General features: G+C 37.4%; 3 protein-coding genes across 3 annotated transcripts; all 3 read right to left on the reverse strand.

Annotated features, from left to right (window-relative positions):
- Positions 1 to 4114: 4114 nt before the first annotated feature.
- On the reverse strand, positions 4115 to 8926 carry LOC135199669 (uncharacterized). The gene is made up of 7 exons (XM_064227826.1): positions 8780 to 8926; positions 6860 to 6914; positions 6406 to 6573; positions 5586 to 5806; positions 5371 to 5455; positions 4893 to 5015; positions 4115 to 4682 (listed from the first exon to the last, which is right to left on the reverse strand). Exons 1-7 carry the CDS (start codon positions 8924 to 8926, stop codon positions 4417 to 4419), a joined length of 1065 nt encoding a protein of 354 aa, XP_064083896.1. The 3' UTR covers positions 4115 to 4416.
- A 976-nt stretch (positions 8927 to 9902) lies between these two features.
- Positions 9903 to 11360, reverse strand: LOC135199670 (crustacyanin-C1 subunit-like). The gene is made up of 4 exons (XM_064227827.1): positions 11217 to 11360; positions 10957 to 11041; positions 10289 to 10408; positions 9903 to 10144 (listed from the first exon to the last, which is right to left on the reverse strand). The coding sequence occupies exons 1-4, from the start codon at positions 11358 to 11360 to the stop codon at positions 9903 to 9905; spliced, it is 591 nt and encodes a 196-aa protein (XP_064083897.1).
- A 3002-nt stretch (positions 11361 to 14362) lies between these two features.
- Positions 14363 to 15953, reverse strand: LOC135199817 (crustacyanin-C1 subunit-like). The gene is made up of 4 exons (XM_064227956.1): positions 15801 to 15953; positions 15588 to 15672; positions 15096 to 15218; positions 14363 to 14883 (listed from the first exon to the last, which is right to left on the reverse strand). The coding sequence occupies exons 1-4, from the start codon at positions 15951 to 15953 to the stop codon at positions 14618 to 14620; spliced, it is 627 nt and encodes a 208-aa protein (XP_064084026.1). The 3' UTR covers positions 14363 to 14617.
- Between the last annotated feature and the right edge of the window lie 1909 nt (positions 15954 to 17862).

Below are 17862 nucleotides of genomic sequence, written 5' to 3' on the forward strand. Positions count from 1 at the left end.
TATTTATGTCATGGGCAATAACGAGTTGGCCAGTGAGAAAGGCTAATTCAGTAGGTACATGCATTATATATATATATATATATATATATATATATATATATATCTATATATATATATAACATATATATATATATATATAAAATATCATCCATCTATCCATCCAAATTCCTCGTTTTCTATGGGCGGATGTACGATAAGAATGACCTAATGTAACTGGAGTCTTCAGATTCACGCTCCTAGACGACCTTTTCCTTGCTAAACAGTTTTAAAAAGCCGCAAACGGCATTCCATTCCTGGTAAAATAAAAGCCTTAAGGTAGAAATTGACATGCTGACTATCATTAAGTCACATTTGCGACGGAGACTGATAATGCGGCCACAACGTCGTCCCGATCTCGAATGTCTTTCGTCACTAATAGTCCTTTAAGATACGGGTGCGATGGCACCGCTGCCAGTTCTATCTATTGAACAGTTTTTATTACAGCAAAAGAATCGTGGTAGAAATTCCGGATATTCAGGAAGGAATTTCAGACACAACATCTTTGTAGACTTTTATTAAGATAGGGAATCACTTGCAGATTTTAACGCAACTATTCTGTACAGACTTTTAAATCTCCAGATTAATCTAAATTCCGCCCGGTTTATAGTCGGGTGAACATATGGACCTGAGGTTTTATTCTACCGTGAATGGACCATGGGTCCATTCAAGCTGAATGGACCCCTTGTATATATTTTTTCTTCAATTTTAAGGTTCGCATCACTGGGAAGAAATTCAATAGAAATTGACAGTTGAACATGCTGACGTGGAGACGATGAATGAACATACAGATTAGTGGAGTACCCTCATTTGAGCTGGATGGAAGAAGACGGATGAACGGTTGATCAGAGACTAAGCAAAAGCATAATTAACATTAATCGCTATTCATTTCAGCTTATTTTGAAGTATTTTTCTTGAAGGCTCCTTTTCAAAGTCAAGTGCAAAATATGAATACAAACGTGGAATGTTCGACTGATATTTCGCCCGTTTACGCTGGATTTCATTTTTTGGGTCTAAAAAGATAAAACGTTATCCAATTGTACAAGAAGGGAGATTAGGAGGCTGGAAACGTCATATGATATTAGCGTCACAAAAAATACAACTAGTTCCTTACGGAGGATGATAGTCAGGAAATAGGTGATTAGGTAAATGGGCAGATAAGTAGACAGATATAACGACATATCAACCGTTGGCAACAGGGCTAGCGAATTTCATCTCGAGTGATTTTCAATCCGTTGTATAATCACGGGAGAATTATGAAAGGTCCAGAACATAGAGATGCATTTCATCCTATTAGTAAATCATTGTGTCGTTCTAGCATTTTGTTATTGTTTCCTCGTAAATGAATGCCAGTGTGAACAGATTTCGGATGACATTGGAACGAATCAGTGCATCCTCTGCCATATTTTTAATTAACAGTAAGTTTTCGATAAAGAAAATATTTCATTGTAAATTGGAGTTTTCTTTAAATGTGCTTTGATAATAATAATAATTAATAATAATAATAATAATAATAATAATAATAATAATAATAATAATAATAATTCGGAAAGTGTTTCTGTTTCAGTGAGATTTAGAGAAAAATAGTATTTAATTTTTTTCGGGAAAGAGCTGATTTTTGTTCTTTTACTACATGTCATCAACGTAAAGACCCGATTGCAAGTCTTGAAGGTGATTTTCCCGCTGGAGTGACAGAGAAGACGATCTGTCATATGGCTCGGAGTATTTGGATGATATTGCAAAACGTTTTGGGTAAATGTCAGATTCCACCTCTCAACCCAGCTGTGGTGAAATGGAATTTTAAGTTTTTCTCTTGAAAGAAAATAAAAGAATAAAAAAACACGCACCTCCAGAAAGTTCTTTGGTTTTTCTATTAGGCTCATTTTTGTAATTGGAGTTTTTTTTTTTTTAAAAAGAAGCTTCATAAAGAGAAGACAAATCCCAAGTCAGTAGGCTGAGTGGTCTCCTCCCTGAAGCGTGACCGGGAAAACAGTCAGGATAATACTCAGACGAGGTCCCGGTGAATAGACGAATGTTGAAGCTTATTAACGTGAGTTTCATTAGGGGTATAATTCGCCACGATAAGCAAATTTCGTTGTTCTATGATCAAATATTAAAAAGATGATAATCATCGGCAGAAACTATGGCAGTGTGATTCTTATGATGATAAGTGTCATTTATTATAGAAAAATAGGCGCATCCAGTGTATAAGTGGCTTTTTTTAGCATGATCCTACACGTAGGCATTTTTTATGGTTCCTAATGCCCTTGTGGTGTCTCTTAATTTATGCCATCACTTTTCTCATTTCCTGTAACATCTTGCCAATCTGTTCTATTTCTTTATCCTTACTCGGCAGCTGTTTTAACTGTGATCTCATCCAACATCAGAGAAATTGAGATCGTCTATCAACTGGGTAATTGGCTTTTAGATTAAGCTGGACTTATAGCACATGTCCTTGCAAGGGTGAGGCCCTTACATGTGATAGAGAGTGAAAAGAAATAGAATGCGTGGTTCATAAGCCACCTAAGGCGATCAAAAGCGTCACTACAGTGCTTATGTACTGGCTGATGCACCTATACACAAAAAGTATAGATTGAAAATAGAAACAAAAATTAAATATAAATATGAAATAATAATTATAATTGTTTTGCGAATAACGGTCCCTTTGTCTTTGTTGAAAGTTGCCTCCCTTTTGTTTTCATCAAGTAGCCGCTGTTTGTTATATCGAGGGCTTGCTAATTTCCTATGGATTCAAAAATTTCTGAAATTGTCCAGTTTTCAAAAGCTTGGGTTCCTTGAGGGCAAATGATTATATTCTCCGTCTCTGTTCCCTTGAAACCCAAGTAGTAGCTGAGGGCCAGTGATGTAGACATGCTTCAGTGTTCATCAGTGGTGTGAAAGCCTCTCGACATTGCGACATTGGTCTCATAGTAAAGATACAATAGAGGTGTCTGAAATTCCATTGTAAAAATGGGACTATATATCGATATTAGGTAGATAGTGCTATATACCAACATTTGACGGATTTGCAATACAAAATACGTAAAAAATGAGGCAAAGTTTCTTCGCTGTAGAGTTTTCTATACAACGTATAATTAATGCTACCGAAAATAGATCTATCTTTTGACGGTCTCTATATAATGCTGTCTGACCCGCGGCCCATGAAGCTTTCAGACACGGCCTGGTGGTGGCTGCAATTTGTTATGTTTGATAGTTGGAGGGTGGATGATCAACATATCAATCTGTAGCCCTCGGGGTGGGGGGACACATACGTGCGGACAGACAGACAAAGCTATCTACATAGTTTCCGGTTATAGAAAATTAAAAACACATATCCATATTTAAAGAAATATCTGACCAGTCATCCAAACTCAGGAACTCGTTAAGGATAGTTCTAACGCTGCTGGACATTCGAGTGAATATGTATTTTTAGGCATTAATAGAAAAATATTGCTTTTATAACGTTTTTCCTTTTACGCTTCATTTTGTGTTCGTTCATTGGTTTGCCGATTTTCTCATTCAAAGTCATGGACGCTACACTGTACTGTGTGTAAGGTTAGATCCCCATATGATATATACGTATATATGAATAGAAATAATGTCTTCGACCCTGTTGTAACTTGGGTGTCGGAAGGTGTTTCTTAATCAACATAACTGCCTTCAACAAAGTTTCGTCTTTCGCTGTACATTTGGTACACTGTAGGCAGTACTCTGCGCTTGCAGTGTTCCTTCGCCCCATGTCTGCTTTTGCTTTTCAGAATTTTATATTACGTCAATCCTCACTTCCTTTCTTCCATCTTACTATCCATCCCCTCCAGCTTTTTCTTATCTTAAGCGCTGATGGCTGGAATAGCCCCTGTGCTTGTCTGTATAGCCTATCATGTTCCGTGTACCAAACTCATGATTTTGAAACTTTATTTTATGTCGATTTTACCAGCGCCATCTAGATAGCAAAGCTAGTCATACTTAATTCGTACTTTGCTTTCAGTTTAGTCCTGGGGCAGTATAATAGTATGCTTAAACTTCAGCAAAGTTAATGAAAAATGAAGTAATACGATAGAGGTTTATTTCGTCATAATAAGAAGCTGAATACTACAACAATAAAAAGAGCATTACAAAGAGGTGGCAATCCTTCGTCATTATTCTGCATCAATTGCCTTCTTTTACCAGCAACGGGAAACTCCCGTTTTCTATTAAATGCACATCTGTGACAATAACAATGAACGAAGTCATCAAAAAGATATACTGGATCTAGATTCAGACTCGAATTCATACCCAGTTAATCTCCTGAAACATTCGTTTGTTAATTTTCACAGAATCTTGCTGGTAGATGGACAAATAAACCCATGGAAATCAGAGAGCGCCATGTCCGCTTTCATTTTAAGCCCACGACAGCTGTCCATCAACTCTTCCTTCTGGATATGTACAAGTGTCTCCTTGGTAGGTCTTGACGAACCGCTTGAGGTCCACACCAGCCTTCCTGAAGGCCTCGTCGCAAACCCCCTGGTAGGCCTGGTGTAGTTGCGGCTTGCGAGAGTAGACGAAGCCCATGTCGGTTATGTACCTGCCACCCATTTCCATGCAGGAGTAGAGGCAGGCGTAGTTGTAGAAGTCGGTGTCCAGGATGACCAGCGGCGCTGGAATGGCTGTGAAATGAACGACAGAATGTTATCGCTATTGTTGCAGAGTCTGTTCAGAGTTGACAGTGATAACTGAAGAAAGGATGTGATGTATAATTATCTTTGTATTCAGTTGTATGCTTTCCATGTACAAAAGTAACAGGCATTGACAAATAAGTGTACGAGAGAGAAACTGGTTCGGGGAAAGAGAAAGGCATAATTCTGAACGCAGCTTACAATGCTCCGCAGTGATCTCTAGTCGTGGCTCGTCGTAAGGCATAGGATACAGCCTTCCCTCGTTCTTCATGGTGACCCCATCTCTCGAGAGACCCATGGCAGCCGTGGAAAAGCCCTCTCCGTCTGGAAACGGAACGGATTTGTGAGCGAGATCCTTTCGGAAGGTTTAGTGGATTTATGCATAACGGGTAGGAAGAATGCATTGCCCAATTAAAATAGGTAGGACTGCATTGTTACAGTAAATTTGTATTATTGTATTTACTAACAATTTCATTTAAGGTCTTGCAAATTCTGAATTTTGTTTAACATAATAATGCACGGAGCTCTAATACTTATCCGAATATCTCTTTGGAAAACAAAAGCAAAAAATAGTAACACTCACATTGTGATTGATATGAATAGATTTAATGACAGATTAAGCAAGCTTTTTTTTATTACAGCAAAATAATGTGTAATTTTTTTTACAAAAAGAACTCACCCCAGGTGTATTTGACCTGCAAACATTTATCGATGGGCTGAAATTCCATAGGAGTGTTAGCAATCTGGTACCATATCCCTCCCATCTGAAAGAAGGACAGAAAAATAAATATAAATTCCATTTTCGTCGGGTTTTCTGTCTTCGTTAGGAAGGCCCACCACACATTTTGACAATGATTCGCTTTATTTCAAAATATGGGAACGACACTTGAGTACCTGGAAAAGTCTGGGCTTTTGCATTTCCCAGAGCTGTTTCTCATTGATTGCAGGACATGTTCCAGGGACCACATAATCCGGAATATTGAGCTTCCGGTAGGCGGTCCCACCCATCACTAGGACGGCGACGAGGAGAAGGTGGAAGGCGTTCATTTTCCAAGGTTCGATGCAGAACTGAGGAGGTCCTGCGAAGTACGTCTTATATACTTTCTTCACCTGAGCTATGCAGCAGGGAGTGGCCAGGGATAAACAAACGCACGCACAATCTTCTCCCCCTCTATCATAAACTTCTCTAATATCCTGGTAACCCTTATGCCCACATGTTATCACGGAGACAAGTATCTTTTTCTTTTTCTCTCTCTCTCTCTTTATGATGGTCGCAACTGGACACGTGGGGCTTCTCCCATCCTACTGATATAAGAAGTAGGGTTACATGACCCCAATATCGTCATATGAAAAGAAATAAAAAGATGCTGGGTGGCGGGAATAAAATAATTTCACCATTATTAATATATAGGAACACTTAGCAAAATTGGAATGGCTTTGGAGAATGAGATTGGGAACATTTTGCTTTCAATGTTAGTCTTCTTTACCTTTAAGTTATAACTATTAAGCCTCAAAAATATACTTGAACAAACACTAAGATTAAAAAGGAAGCAGGTAATAGGGGGGAGAAGAGAAAAAAACGTAATCATTGGTTTCTTTTTGCACCGTTTCTATTTTTCTCCAAAGTTTCCAAGAATTAAGTTAATAACGTGTTCCCTTGACAGTACTTGATGGGCTACGGAAAAGATTAGAAAAAAAGAAAAAAAAATCTAACATAAGAATGAATCATATTCCTCCACTTCGTTGTCTTTGTTGGACAAGGGCCGCATATTTTTGCAATGATTCTCTTCGTAAGTGTCTTGATTATTTGTGGATGTGGTCGTGTGTCGTCGCCGTCTTTTTCCAAAAGGCGAAGAGGCAGAACTTTTTGGAACCACGACACCTGAAAGGAGAGGCGAACAAATTGATTGAAACTATTTATACCGAAATAAGAGGAAATGGATGGGTATCTTCTTGCCGGAAATTTAGTCAGTCTTATCTGGTTTCCCATGACTATTGTGAATGGAATGATTTTTATTGTTAACCTCCTTTACCAAAGCAACTTCCAGATTCTGACCTTCGGAGTAGCACATGCTTCCAGAGGTAAAACGCTCTCTGATGCATCCCAGTTTAATTGCGGTTAGTGTCGCGTACGTGTTTAAGACAGAATGTCATTGTGGCTATCTCACCGCCGTTGGTGGCTGACTTTTCTTCGCGCACAGTCCTCGTAGCCCGAGGAACCCACTTAAGATTTATCGCACCTTTTCGGAGGTATGGGATATACGCCGACATCAATAGTGGTTCCTCTTTCCGATGGTTTCAGGGCAGCTAAGACCCAATTGATCGTCTCATCTTAGTGCTCCACTAATCTAGTCGCTATCCAGGAATGGGATTTTCATCTTATGCCTGTATGTTTCCTTTGATATCTCATTTAGGGTACGAATAAAGATATGAATGGTCTCATAAACATCTTTTGTAAAATATTAGACCAGAGTATTAGGGGAATGACAGTTGCTCGTAATATTATTTAAAGTAATTTATTCCTATACCAGTCTATAATTTCAGAAATCCAATTATTGGTACATCTATGAAAGGAATATTTTTTTATCCGTTTCCTAATTTTCTTTCACTTGTTATAATGAAAATAAAAAGTTATTAAACTAATATAAAATATAAATCATCTGAATAAAGATAAGTAAAATGTCAAGATGCCATCCACATGCCTTAACATATCTCCGAATTAAAAAGGTATCTTATTAAGATATAGAAATAAACTGTAATTATAGATTTATTAGAATTAGGTTGCGTGGTCTGCCCACGTTACACTCAAATTTGTGTATATGAAAACACCATCTAATAAAAATACATTATTGAAAATGCATGCTCTCACTAGTTAAGAGTGTTTTATTATCGGTAAAAGGAAACGGTTAGAGGGCTGCAAATTGGTATCTTGATCATCCTCCCTTCAATTATAAACCAGACCAGATTACAGCCCTCTAACCTCAATAGATTTTATTTTAAGGTTAAAGTTAGCTATGATCGTGCTTCTCGTATCACCATAGGTGCCAACAACACAGGCATCACCGGGCAGTGACTTTAAGTTTCATAACTAAAATAAGCTGGAAATGGTGTGGCGTCATTATTTTGGGCTAAAATGCTATTTCTCCTTTCTAAAATGCTGTCTCTCTTTATAAGCACCTTGGTAAATAACGAAGCAATTTGATTAATTTTTATCGTTAATGGCTTTATTCTCGTCGTTGAATTTTGTCCACATAATTTTTATATGAGGAGCTGTGAAGAGAAGGAGGGGAAACGCCCGGTTTACAAAAAAAAAAAAAAAAAAAAAAAAAAAAAAAAAAAAAGCAGGCCTTAGCGGAATCTTGCTTGTTTGTATTTTTGTGAGTCCATAGAAATACGGAGATTCATGAATTCTTGAAATCATTTGATGCAATGTGACCCACTGTACTTGCACCAACCTCATCTGATTTATTCTAAGTTATGGCTATTCATATTATTTTTCGCAAGTAACCTTTTCAAGTTTTTTTTTTTTTTTTTTTTTTTTTTTTTTTTTGTTTTCTTTTTAGGCCACTTGTGAGCCATACTAGTAGATTAGTCATTTCTTTACTTTGCTGGTTTAAGGTATTTTCCTTCCCATTGTCGAAATCATCTGACTTAACTAAACATCCTTTTATCTGTTTTCCATCTCCTGCTTAAACTTAAGGCGCGTTTACACAGGTGCAACTCTTTGTGCGCACAGGAGGCATGCGCCTATTCCATGGAGAGGCAAGCAGGGGCATGCCTCAAATCTGTGCGCACAGGTCAATGTGTACACACGCACGTAGGCACAAGTGTCTTCCCATCCCAGATGGGGAGACTCGTGCAATAGTCGCCAATCGTATGCCAGCCACCATTTGATGGTAGACTGGTCAAACGAAAAAAAGATTAACTTTATTGAGGATTATCGTTCCTTTCCTTGTCTGTGGAAGGCTAACTCCGATACTTATAAAAACAGGGTCGAATGGAGTGATGCCCTGCCGTTCCTAAAGGCTAAATATGATTTAGGGACGTCAAAGGCAGTCCTAAACAAAATAAAATGCTTTCGGTCGTACTTCCGACGAGTACACAAGGACTACATGACGCCTTTTCCTTCGATTTCGTCTTTGTCTCAAAAGAACACCAGCTGCGGCAGCAGCTGCTTGTTCGAGAGCAGACATGCTGACGACTGCTTCACTCTCGGTGTGAACAGAAACAGGCATCCGCACAAAGGCATGCAGCTATGGCATGCGTAACGTGCGTTTGCATGCGGAAAGGCATGCGTACCTGCACGGCAACTAGGCGCATGGCGCCTTTACCTGACAATAATTTACTTATCGTTGTCTGAGGGTTACAAATGTTTTGTTTAAGTGGGCTGTCAATAATTTATATATATATATATATATATATATATATATATATATATATATATATATATATTTTATATATATATATATGTGTGTGTGTGGTTTTATACAAACATATATATATATATATATATATATATATATATATATATATATATATATATATATATATATATATATATATATATATATATATATACATACATATATATATATATATATATATATATATATATATATATATATATATATATATATATATATATATATATATATATATATATATATATATATATATATATATATATATATATATATATATATATATATATATATATATATATATATATATATATATATATAGTATATATATATATATATATATATATATATATATATATATATATATATATATATATATATATATATATATATATATATATATATGGATTGACATTAACAGAGAGGCGAGTGAGTGAGGGAGGTAATTACAATAGTGCTATACTTTATATTACCATCAACTCTGACTCTTCTTAGTTGTGCACAATCGGTATTATAAGTGATATTCTATTTCTTTTTTTTTCTAAATGCTAACAACTTCAGTATATTATTTTTATACTATTTTTTCACCTAATTACAGTGCTACACCTTTCATTCGAATACTCAACCAGGACAGTGGAATGATTTTGGATTTAAACGCTAAATAATTAAGATTCTTTATTTACTTTCGAAGTGTCAGGTTTTATGAATTGTTTCTATTACGCAGAATCACAAAATAAAAGAAAATACCCATGGGTAATTTGGTCACCCCCCCCCAACAACAAAAAAAAGCTCAGAGCTTGTTGTCGTAGGAGCAACCATCCCCCTGCGGAGTCATGACGAAAGCCGTGGCATCGACGCCAATTTTGTTGAAGGCTTCGTGGCAAATTCTGACGTGATTAGGATCCATATTGGGAATTCGAGAGAAGATGAAGCCAATGTCAGCATAAAATTTCCTCTGGGTATCCTTGCAGGAGTAGAAGCAAGCGTAGTTTTTGTAGTCGGTGTCGAGTACAACCAGGGGTGCTGGCGGAGCTGTAAGACAATGAAATATTGAAGTGAAGACACAGAGGAATATCCAAATTTTATGCGCACATGGAGGCATAAATTGCGCATCTAGAAAAATGAAGTCTGGATAACAATAGTGAAGGAAAGAAGACAGGAACAAGAATGCATTACCTCCCTCATGAGTGACTTCAAGTTGCTTTCCAGGTAAATCGTAGAAAAGTGACCCCAGCGTCTTCTTTGCGGCCCCATTTGCATCGAGGCCTATCGACTCTGTTCGGAAAGCTCCTCCAACTAGGAAAAGAGACAACGTTTGAGGTTCCTTCTCTTCAGGAGAAGACTATCAAAGAGAAATTTCTACATTTTGTATCGGAAAATTATCAGGTATAGAACCTTAGGACCGAGAACAGACGATAATTGATTATATTTCCAGTTCACCGTCTTTAAATTTCAAAACATCCATTACAGATTTATACTGCTTGTTCTTGGTGAAGCCAATCTGGGATATTACTTTGCTATTGGCTGTGTTACTGCTCTCTCTCTCTCTCTCTCTCTCTCTCTCTCTCTCTCTCTCTCTCTCTCTCTCTCTCTCTCTGCAGTATACTAAAAACAACCGAACTCTTATATCGCCAAGACTAAGACTATAATTAAAAAATGAATTTAGAAAACTGAAGTCAGATTAAAAACTATCATGTGATTGAAAAGTGAAATTAGAATATACAGATTAAATTTCAAAGCCATATTGTTTCTCTCTTCTTCGGATAACTACGAGTATGAAGACATTCACTACCGAGATCAGTTCCCATTCTACACATACAGCATTTGCGAAAACTTCGACTTACGGTATTCGAGTCTCCACAGAACACATTTCGCGAACGGGTCGAAGGGATTGGGGGAGCTAGAATGCTGGTACCAGTTTCCGTCCATCTGCAATATAAAAAAGTTTTTGGTGAATGAAAAAAAAAAAAAGTTTGACCAATCCTCTAACGAAAATGTATATGCCCAAGCAGACGTATACTTTATTTGCTTTGAAAATCGTCTACCTGAGAGATATATGCCACTGTTCTCGAGTAGGTCTAATGACTCGATCTTATGAACATACCTGCCAGTGGTTTCTTTGTTGTTGTTCCCACAGCACCGCTTTGTTCACATTAGGGCATGGACCCGACTTCACGAAGTCCGGCATACTTATGACTGCATCTAAGGTCAGGAAAATAACGACGAGGGAAACGGACAGTTGCTTCATGTTTCGGGAGCGGCGGATAGAGTGATGGCAGGAAGCCGTCTCCGAGCTTTATATATCGAGCGACTTGGTTGCGAAGAAGCGAAGATGAAGGCCTTAAAGACAGTTAGACTTTGTTTTTTCTCGTCAAGGTCAGCCGTTCAATAGTCCCCTGGAGATGCGTCTATTTTTGTATATCTCTGATATGAAAAATCTTCATTTTCCTGCAACGGAGCTTTCTGAGCTCCAACCATCCTTTCCTCGATGATATAATGAACCTTTTCCAGAATACATTCAATTGAAGTACAGAATACTGGAAAAAAAAATTGCTGAGCATTATAATTGGGAAATTATGGGAAATAAGATTTGAGAAGAAAAAAATTGGTAGAAATCAGTACATTTATTATGTATATATACATTCACACCCACACACATACATACACACACATACACACACATAAAATCATATATATATATATATATTAATATATATATATATATATTATCTATATATATATATATATAATATATATATTATATATATATATATCTATCTATATATATATATATATATATATATATATATATAATATATAGATATATATAATATATATATATATAGTAAATTTAGTTGTTGAAATAAAACCAGGAAATAGGGGAATAAGGGAACGAGAGATTTATTCAAGTAAAAGAAAAACAGTAGAAAGAAAACATACTACGAAAACAGAAGGGACAATGTATGCAAGAACTTGCTCCAGACGGACGTAACGCTGCCAGAGACTTTAATGAATGAAAGGATCTCAAAATAAAAGCTGCAGATGTAGAGGTGTTGCTTGAAGGAAATGCAGTCCAGGGACAAAGGAGAGAATGTTTTCAAAATCTGAATGTGGAAGACAGAAGGGTAGAAAAGTTTGCCATGAGTATGAGAGTTCACATGGAAGTGACTGCTGAGGGTTTCACTGAAATGAAGAATTTAAAGAATTGAAAAGACAGTTGTTGATGGGATTACATGTAGGATGGCGAATCATATGAGTAATAGTGCGATTGAGTGGCGACCAGGATTTGCAAGGTATGTGTAAATGGGAAAAGGTTTTGAAAAAATGAATAGGGGACTATACGGTTCCACTGTAAAAATGCAAAGTCTACAGAGGAGAATTTAAGAATTTCAGCGGTATAGATTGGAAGAGCAGAGTAGGTTTAGTCAGTGTAGTATTTTTTTATGAAAGTGTTATTAACAAGTTTATGTTTAGTGAAAAAGTTTCCTTATTCAGTGCTAACATTTAGAAAAGTCTTATAAGAAATAATCATACAATTCTGCGGGTGTTCAATGTAGTGATTTTGTAAAGGGAAGTCCTGGGCTATAACGTATTAAACTATGTGCTGCATAAGTAATTGATGTACATAGTTTTATATGCTTGCAAGAGGATGGGATCCTTCTTTAGTCTGTCTGTTCAGTCTGTTTCCTTGGCTCGTCTGGTCAACCATTTCTTTTCTTCGAGTTACATCTTTCGCCAAAATTTCATTATGAAACCTCAAACAAACTTAGAGATCTGATGAACTGAAGATCAACTGGATTGACTGATATTATTGCGTTATTGACATGAGGACGGTGTTCTTTTCCTTGTATAAAGATTTGATCTATTTACTGAATGGTTTACTGGCAGAAAATTATGGGGTTTTCTAGGATCTAGGTTGAAGACATACAGAACATATTCGTGTATTCCTGTTTGGAGAAAATAGAGGAGCGTACTTTAAGAAGACCTCTTGTTTTCGTCATAGATGTCACTCCCTTCTAGAAGCTTCATTTTAGCTGGGATTGACACAGACGAGTGTCAGTGAGTATAGCAGTAATATCCTTCTTTCCCTCAATCATCCATAAACTAAGGGTTCGGTTGCCTGATGCGCATTCTGCATTGCCTTCTATCAGAGGCATCATCCTCCATCATACCTCTTATTTCATTATCTTCTTTTCACTTCATCTGGCCTTCTATTGCGTTGCTAGACGCCTGATGAGGACTAGCTGTAACTTTAAATAAAATTAAAACTACTGAGGCTAGAGGGCTGCAATTTGTTATGTTTGATAGTTGGAGAGTGGATGATCAACATATCAATCTGTAGCCCTCGAGCACCTCGGTAGTTTTTAATATCTGGGGTGGGAACACAAAAGTGCGGACAGACAGACAAAGCTATCTACATAGTTTTCGGTTATAGAAAACTAAAATCACATATTCAGATGTAAAGAAATATCTGACCATTCATGCAAACTCAGAAACTCGTTAAGGATAGTTCTAACGCTGCTGGACATTCGAGTGAATGTGTATTTTTAGGCATTAATAGAAAAATATTGCTTTTATAACGTTTTTCCTTTTACGCTTCATTTTGTGTTCGTTCATTGGTTTGCCGATTTTCTCATTCAAAGTCATGGACGCTACACTGTACTGTGTGTAAGGTTAGACTCCCATATGCAATACATATATTAATAGAAATAATATGTCTTCGACCCTGTTGGTAACTTGGGTGTCGGAGGGTGTTTCTTGATCAACATAACTGCCTTCAACAAAGTTTCGTCTTTCGCTGTACATTTGGTACACTGTAGGCAGTACTCTGTGCTTGCAGCGTTCCTTCGCCCCATGTCTGCTTTTGCTTTTCAGAATTTTTACATTACGTCAATCCTCACTTCCTTTCTTCCATCTTACTATCCATCCCCTCCAGCTTTATCTTTTCACTATCTTAAGCGCTGATGGCTGGACTAGCCCCATTGCTTGTCTGTATAGCCTATCATGTTCCGTGTACTAAACTCATGATTTTGAAACTTTATTTTATGTCGATTTAAGCAGCTCCATCAGGATAGCAAAGCTAGTCATACTAAATTTGTACTTTGCTTTCAGTTTAGTCTTGGGACAGTATAATAGTATGCTTAAACTTCAGCAAAGTTAATGAAAAATGAAGTAATACACATAGAGGTTTATTTCGTCATAATTAGAAGCTAAATATTACAATAATAAAAAGACCATTACATGGAGGTGGCAATCCCTCGTCATTATTCTGCATCAATTGCCTTCTTTTACCAGCAAAGGGAAACTCCCGTTTTCTATTAAATGCACATCTGTGACAATAACAATGAACGAAGTCATCAAAAAGATTTACTGGATCTAGATTCAGACTCGAATTCATACCCAGTTAATCTCCTGAAACATTCGTTTGTTAATTTTCACAGAATCTTGCTGGTAGATGGACAAATAAACTCATGGAAATCAGAGAGCGCCATGTCCGCTTTCATTTTAAGCCCACGACAGCTGTCCATCAACTCGTCCTTCTGGATATGTACAAGTGTCTCCTTGGTAGGTCTTGACGAACCGCTTGAGGTCCACACCAGCCTTCCTGAAGGCCTCGTCGCAAATCCCCTGGTAGGCCTGGTGCAGTTGCGGCTTGCGAGAGTAGACGAAGCCCATGTCGGTTATGTACCTCCCACCCATTTCCATGCAGGAGTAGAGGCAGGCGTAGTTGTAGAAGTCGGTGTCCAGGATGACCAGCGGCGCTGGAATGGCTGTGAAATGAAAGACAGAATGTTATCGCTATTGTTGCAGAGTTTGTTCAGAGTTGACAGTGATAACTGAAGAAAGGGTGTGATGTATAATTATCTTTGTATTCAGTTGTATGCTTTCCATGTACAAGAGTAACAGGCATTGACAAATAAGTGTAGGAGAGAGAGAAACTGGTTCGGGGAAAGAGAAAGGCATAATTCTGAACACAGCTTACAATGCTCCGCAGTGATCTCTAGTCGTGGCTCGTTGTAAGGCATAGGATACAGCCTTCCTTCGTTCTTCATGGTGACCCCATCTCTCGAGAGACCCATGGCAGCCGTGGTAAAGCCCTCTCCGTCTGGAAACGGAACGGATTTGTGAGCGAGTTCCTTTTGGAAGGTTTAGTGGATTTATGCATAACGGGTAGGAAGAATGCATTGCCCAATTGAAATAAGTTGAACTGCATTCTTACAGTAAATTTTTCATAATTATGTATTATTGTATATACTAACAATTTTCTTAAAGTCTTGCAAATTCTGAATTTTGTTTAACATAATAATGCAAGGAACTCTAATATTTATCCGAATATCTCTTTGGAAAACAAAAACAAAAAAATAGTAACACTCACGTTGTGATTTAATGATATGAACAGATTAAATGACAGATTAAGCAAGCTTTTTTTATTACAGCAAAATAAAGTGTGATTTTTTTTACAAAAAGAACTCACCCCAGGTGTATTTGACCTGCAAACATTTATCGATGGGCTGAAATTCCATAGGAGTGTTAGCAATCTGGTACCATATCCCTCCCATCTGAAAGAAAAACAGAAAAATAAATATTCAATCGCATTTTCGTCGGGTTTTCTGTCTTCGTTAGGAAGGCCCACACATTTTGACAATGATTCGCTTTATTTCAAAATATGGGAACGACACTTGAGTACCTGGAAAAGTCTGGGCTTTTGCATTTCCCAGAGCTGTTTCTCATTGATTGCAGGACATGTTCCAGGGACCACATAATCCGGAATATTGAGCTTCCGGTAGGCGGTCCCACCCATCACTAGGACGGCGACGAGGAGAAGGCGAAAGGTGTTCATTTTCCAAGGTTCGATGCAGAACTGAGGAGGTCCTACGAAGTACGTCTTATATACTTTCCTCCTTCACCTGAGCTGTGCAGCAGGGAGTGGCCAGGGATAAACAAACGCACGCACAATTTTCTCCCCCTCTATCATAAACTTCTCTAATATCCTGGTAACCCTTATGCCCACATGTTATCACGGAAACAGGTATCTTTTTTTTTCTCTCTCTCTCTTTATGATGGTCGCAACTGGACACGTAGGGCTTTTCCATCCTACTGATATAAGAAGTAGGGTTACGTGACCCCAATATCGGCAAATGAAAAGGAATAAAAAGATGCTGGGTGGAGGGAATAAAATAATTTCACCATTATTAATTTATAGGAACACTTAGCAAAATTGGAATGGCTTTAGAGAATGAGATTGGGAATATTTTGCTTTTAATGTTAGTCTTCTTTACCTTTAAGTTATAACTATTAAGCCTCAAAAGTATACTTGAACAAACACCAAGATTAAGAAGGAAGCAGGTAATAGGGGGGAGAAGAGAAAAAAACGTAATCATTGGTTTCTTTTTGCACCGTTTCTATTTTCATACACTCATCGACTGGGTATCCTCCAAAGTTTCCAAGAATTAAGTTAATAACGTGTTCCCTTGACAGTACTTGATGGGCTACGGAAAAGATTAGAAAAAAAGAAAAAAATCTAACAGAAGAATGAATCATATTCCTCCACTTTTGTTGTCTTTGTTGGACAAGGGCCGCATATTTTTGCAATGATTCTCTTCGTAAGTGCCTTGATTATTTGTGGATGTGGTCGTGTGTCGTCGCCGTCTTCCCAACAGTTTTTTCCAAAAGCTGAAGAGGCAGAACTTTTTGGAACCACGACATCTGAAAGGAGAGGCGAGCAAATTGATTGAAACTATTTATACCGAAATAAGAGGAAATGGATGGGTATCTTGCCGGAAATTTAGTCAGTCTTATCTGGTTTCCCATGACTATTGTGAATGGAATGATTCTTATTGTTAACCTCCTTTACCAAAGCAACTTCTAGATTCTGACCTTCGGGGTAGCACATGCTTCCAGAGGTCAAACGCTCTCAGATGCATCCCAGTTTAATTGCGGTTAGTGTCGCGTACGTGTTTAAGACAGAATGTCATTGTGGCTATCTCACCGGCCGTTGGTAGCTGACTTTTCTTTGCGCACAGTCCTCGTAGTCCGAGGAACCCACTTCAGATTTATCGCACCTTTTTGGAGGTATGGGGTATACGCCGACATCAATAGTGGTTCCTCTTTCCGATGGTTTCAGGGCAGCTAAGAGCCAATTGATCGTCTCTTCTTAGTGCTCCACTAATATAGTCGCTATCCAGGAATGGGATTTTCATCTTATGCTTGTATGTTTCCTTTGATATCTCATTCAGGGTACGAATGAAGATATGAATGGTCTCATAAACATCTTTTGTAAAATATTAGACCAGAGTATTAGGGGAATGACAGTTGCTCGTAGTATTATTTAAAGTGATTTTTTCTTAAACCAGTCTATAATTTCAGAAATCCAATTATTGGTACATCTATGGAAGGAATATTTTTTATCCGTTTCCTAATTTGCTTTCACTTGTTATAATGAAAATAAAAGGTTATTAAACTAATAGAAATAAAAATCATCTGAATAAAGATAACTAAAATGTCAAGATGCCATTCACATGCCTAGCCTTATCCATATCTCTGAATTAAAAAGGTATCTTATTAAGGTATAGAAATAAACCGTAATTATAGATTTATTAGAATTAGGTTGCGTGGTCTGCCCACGTTACACTCAAATTTGTGTATATGAAAACACCATCTAATAAAAATACATTAATGAAAATGCATGCTTTCACTAGTTAAGAGTGTTTTATTATCGGTAAAAGGAAGCGGTTAGAGGGCTGCAAATT

The sequence above is a fragment of the Macrobrachium nipponense genome, chromosome 26 (assembly GCF_015104395.2).
Source record: "Macrobrachium nipponense isolate FS-2020 chromosome 26, ASM1510439v2, whole genome shotgun sequence".
NCBI classification, from domain to species: Eukaryota; Metazoa; Arthropoda; class Malacostraca; order Decapoda; family Palaemonidae; genus Macrobrachium; species Macrobrachium nipponense.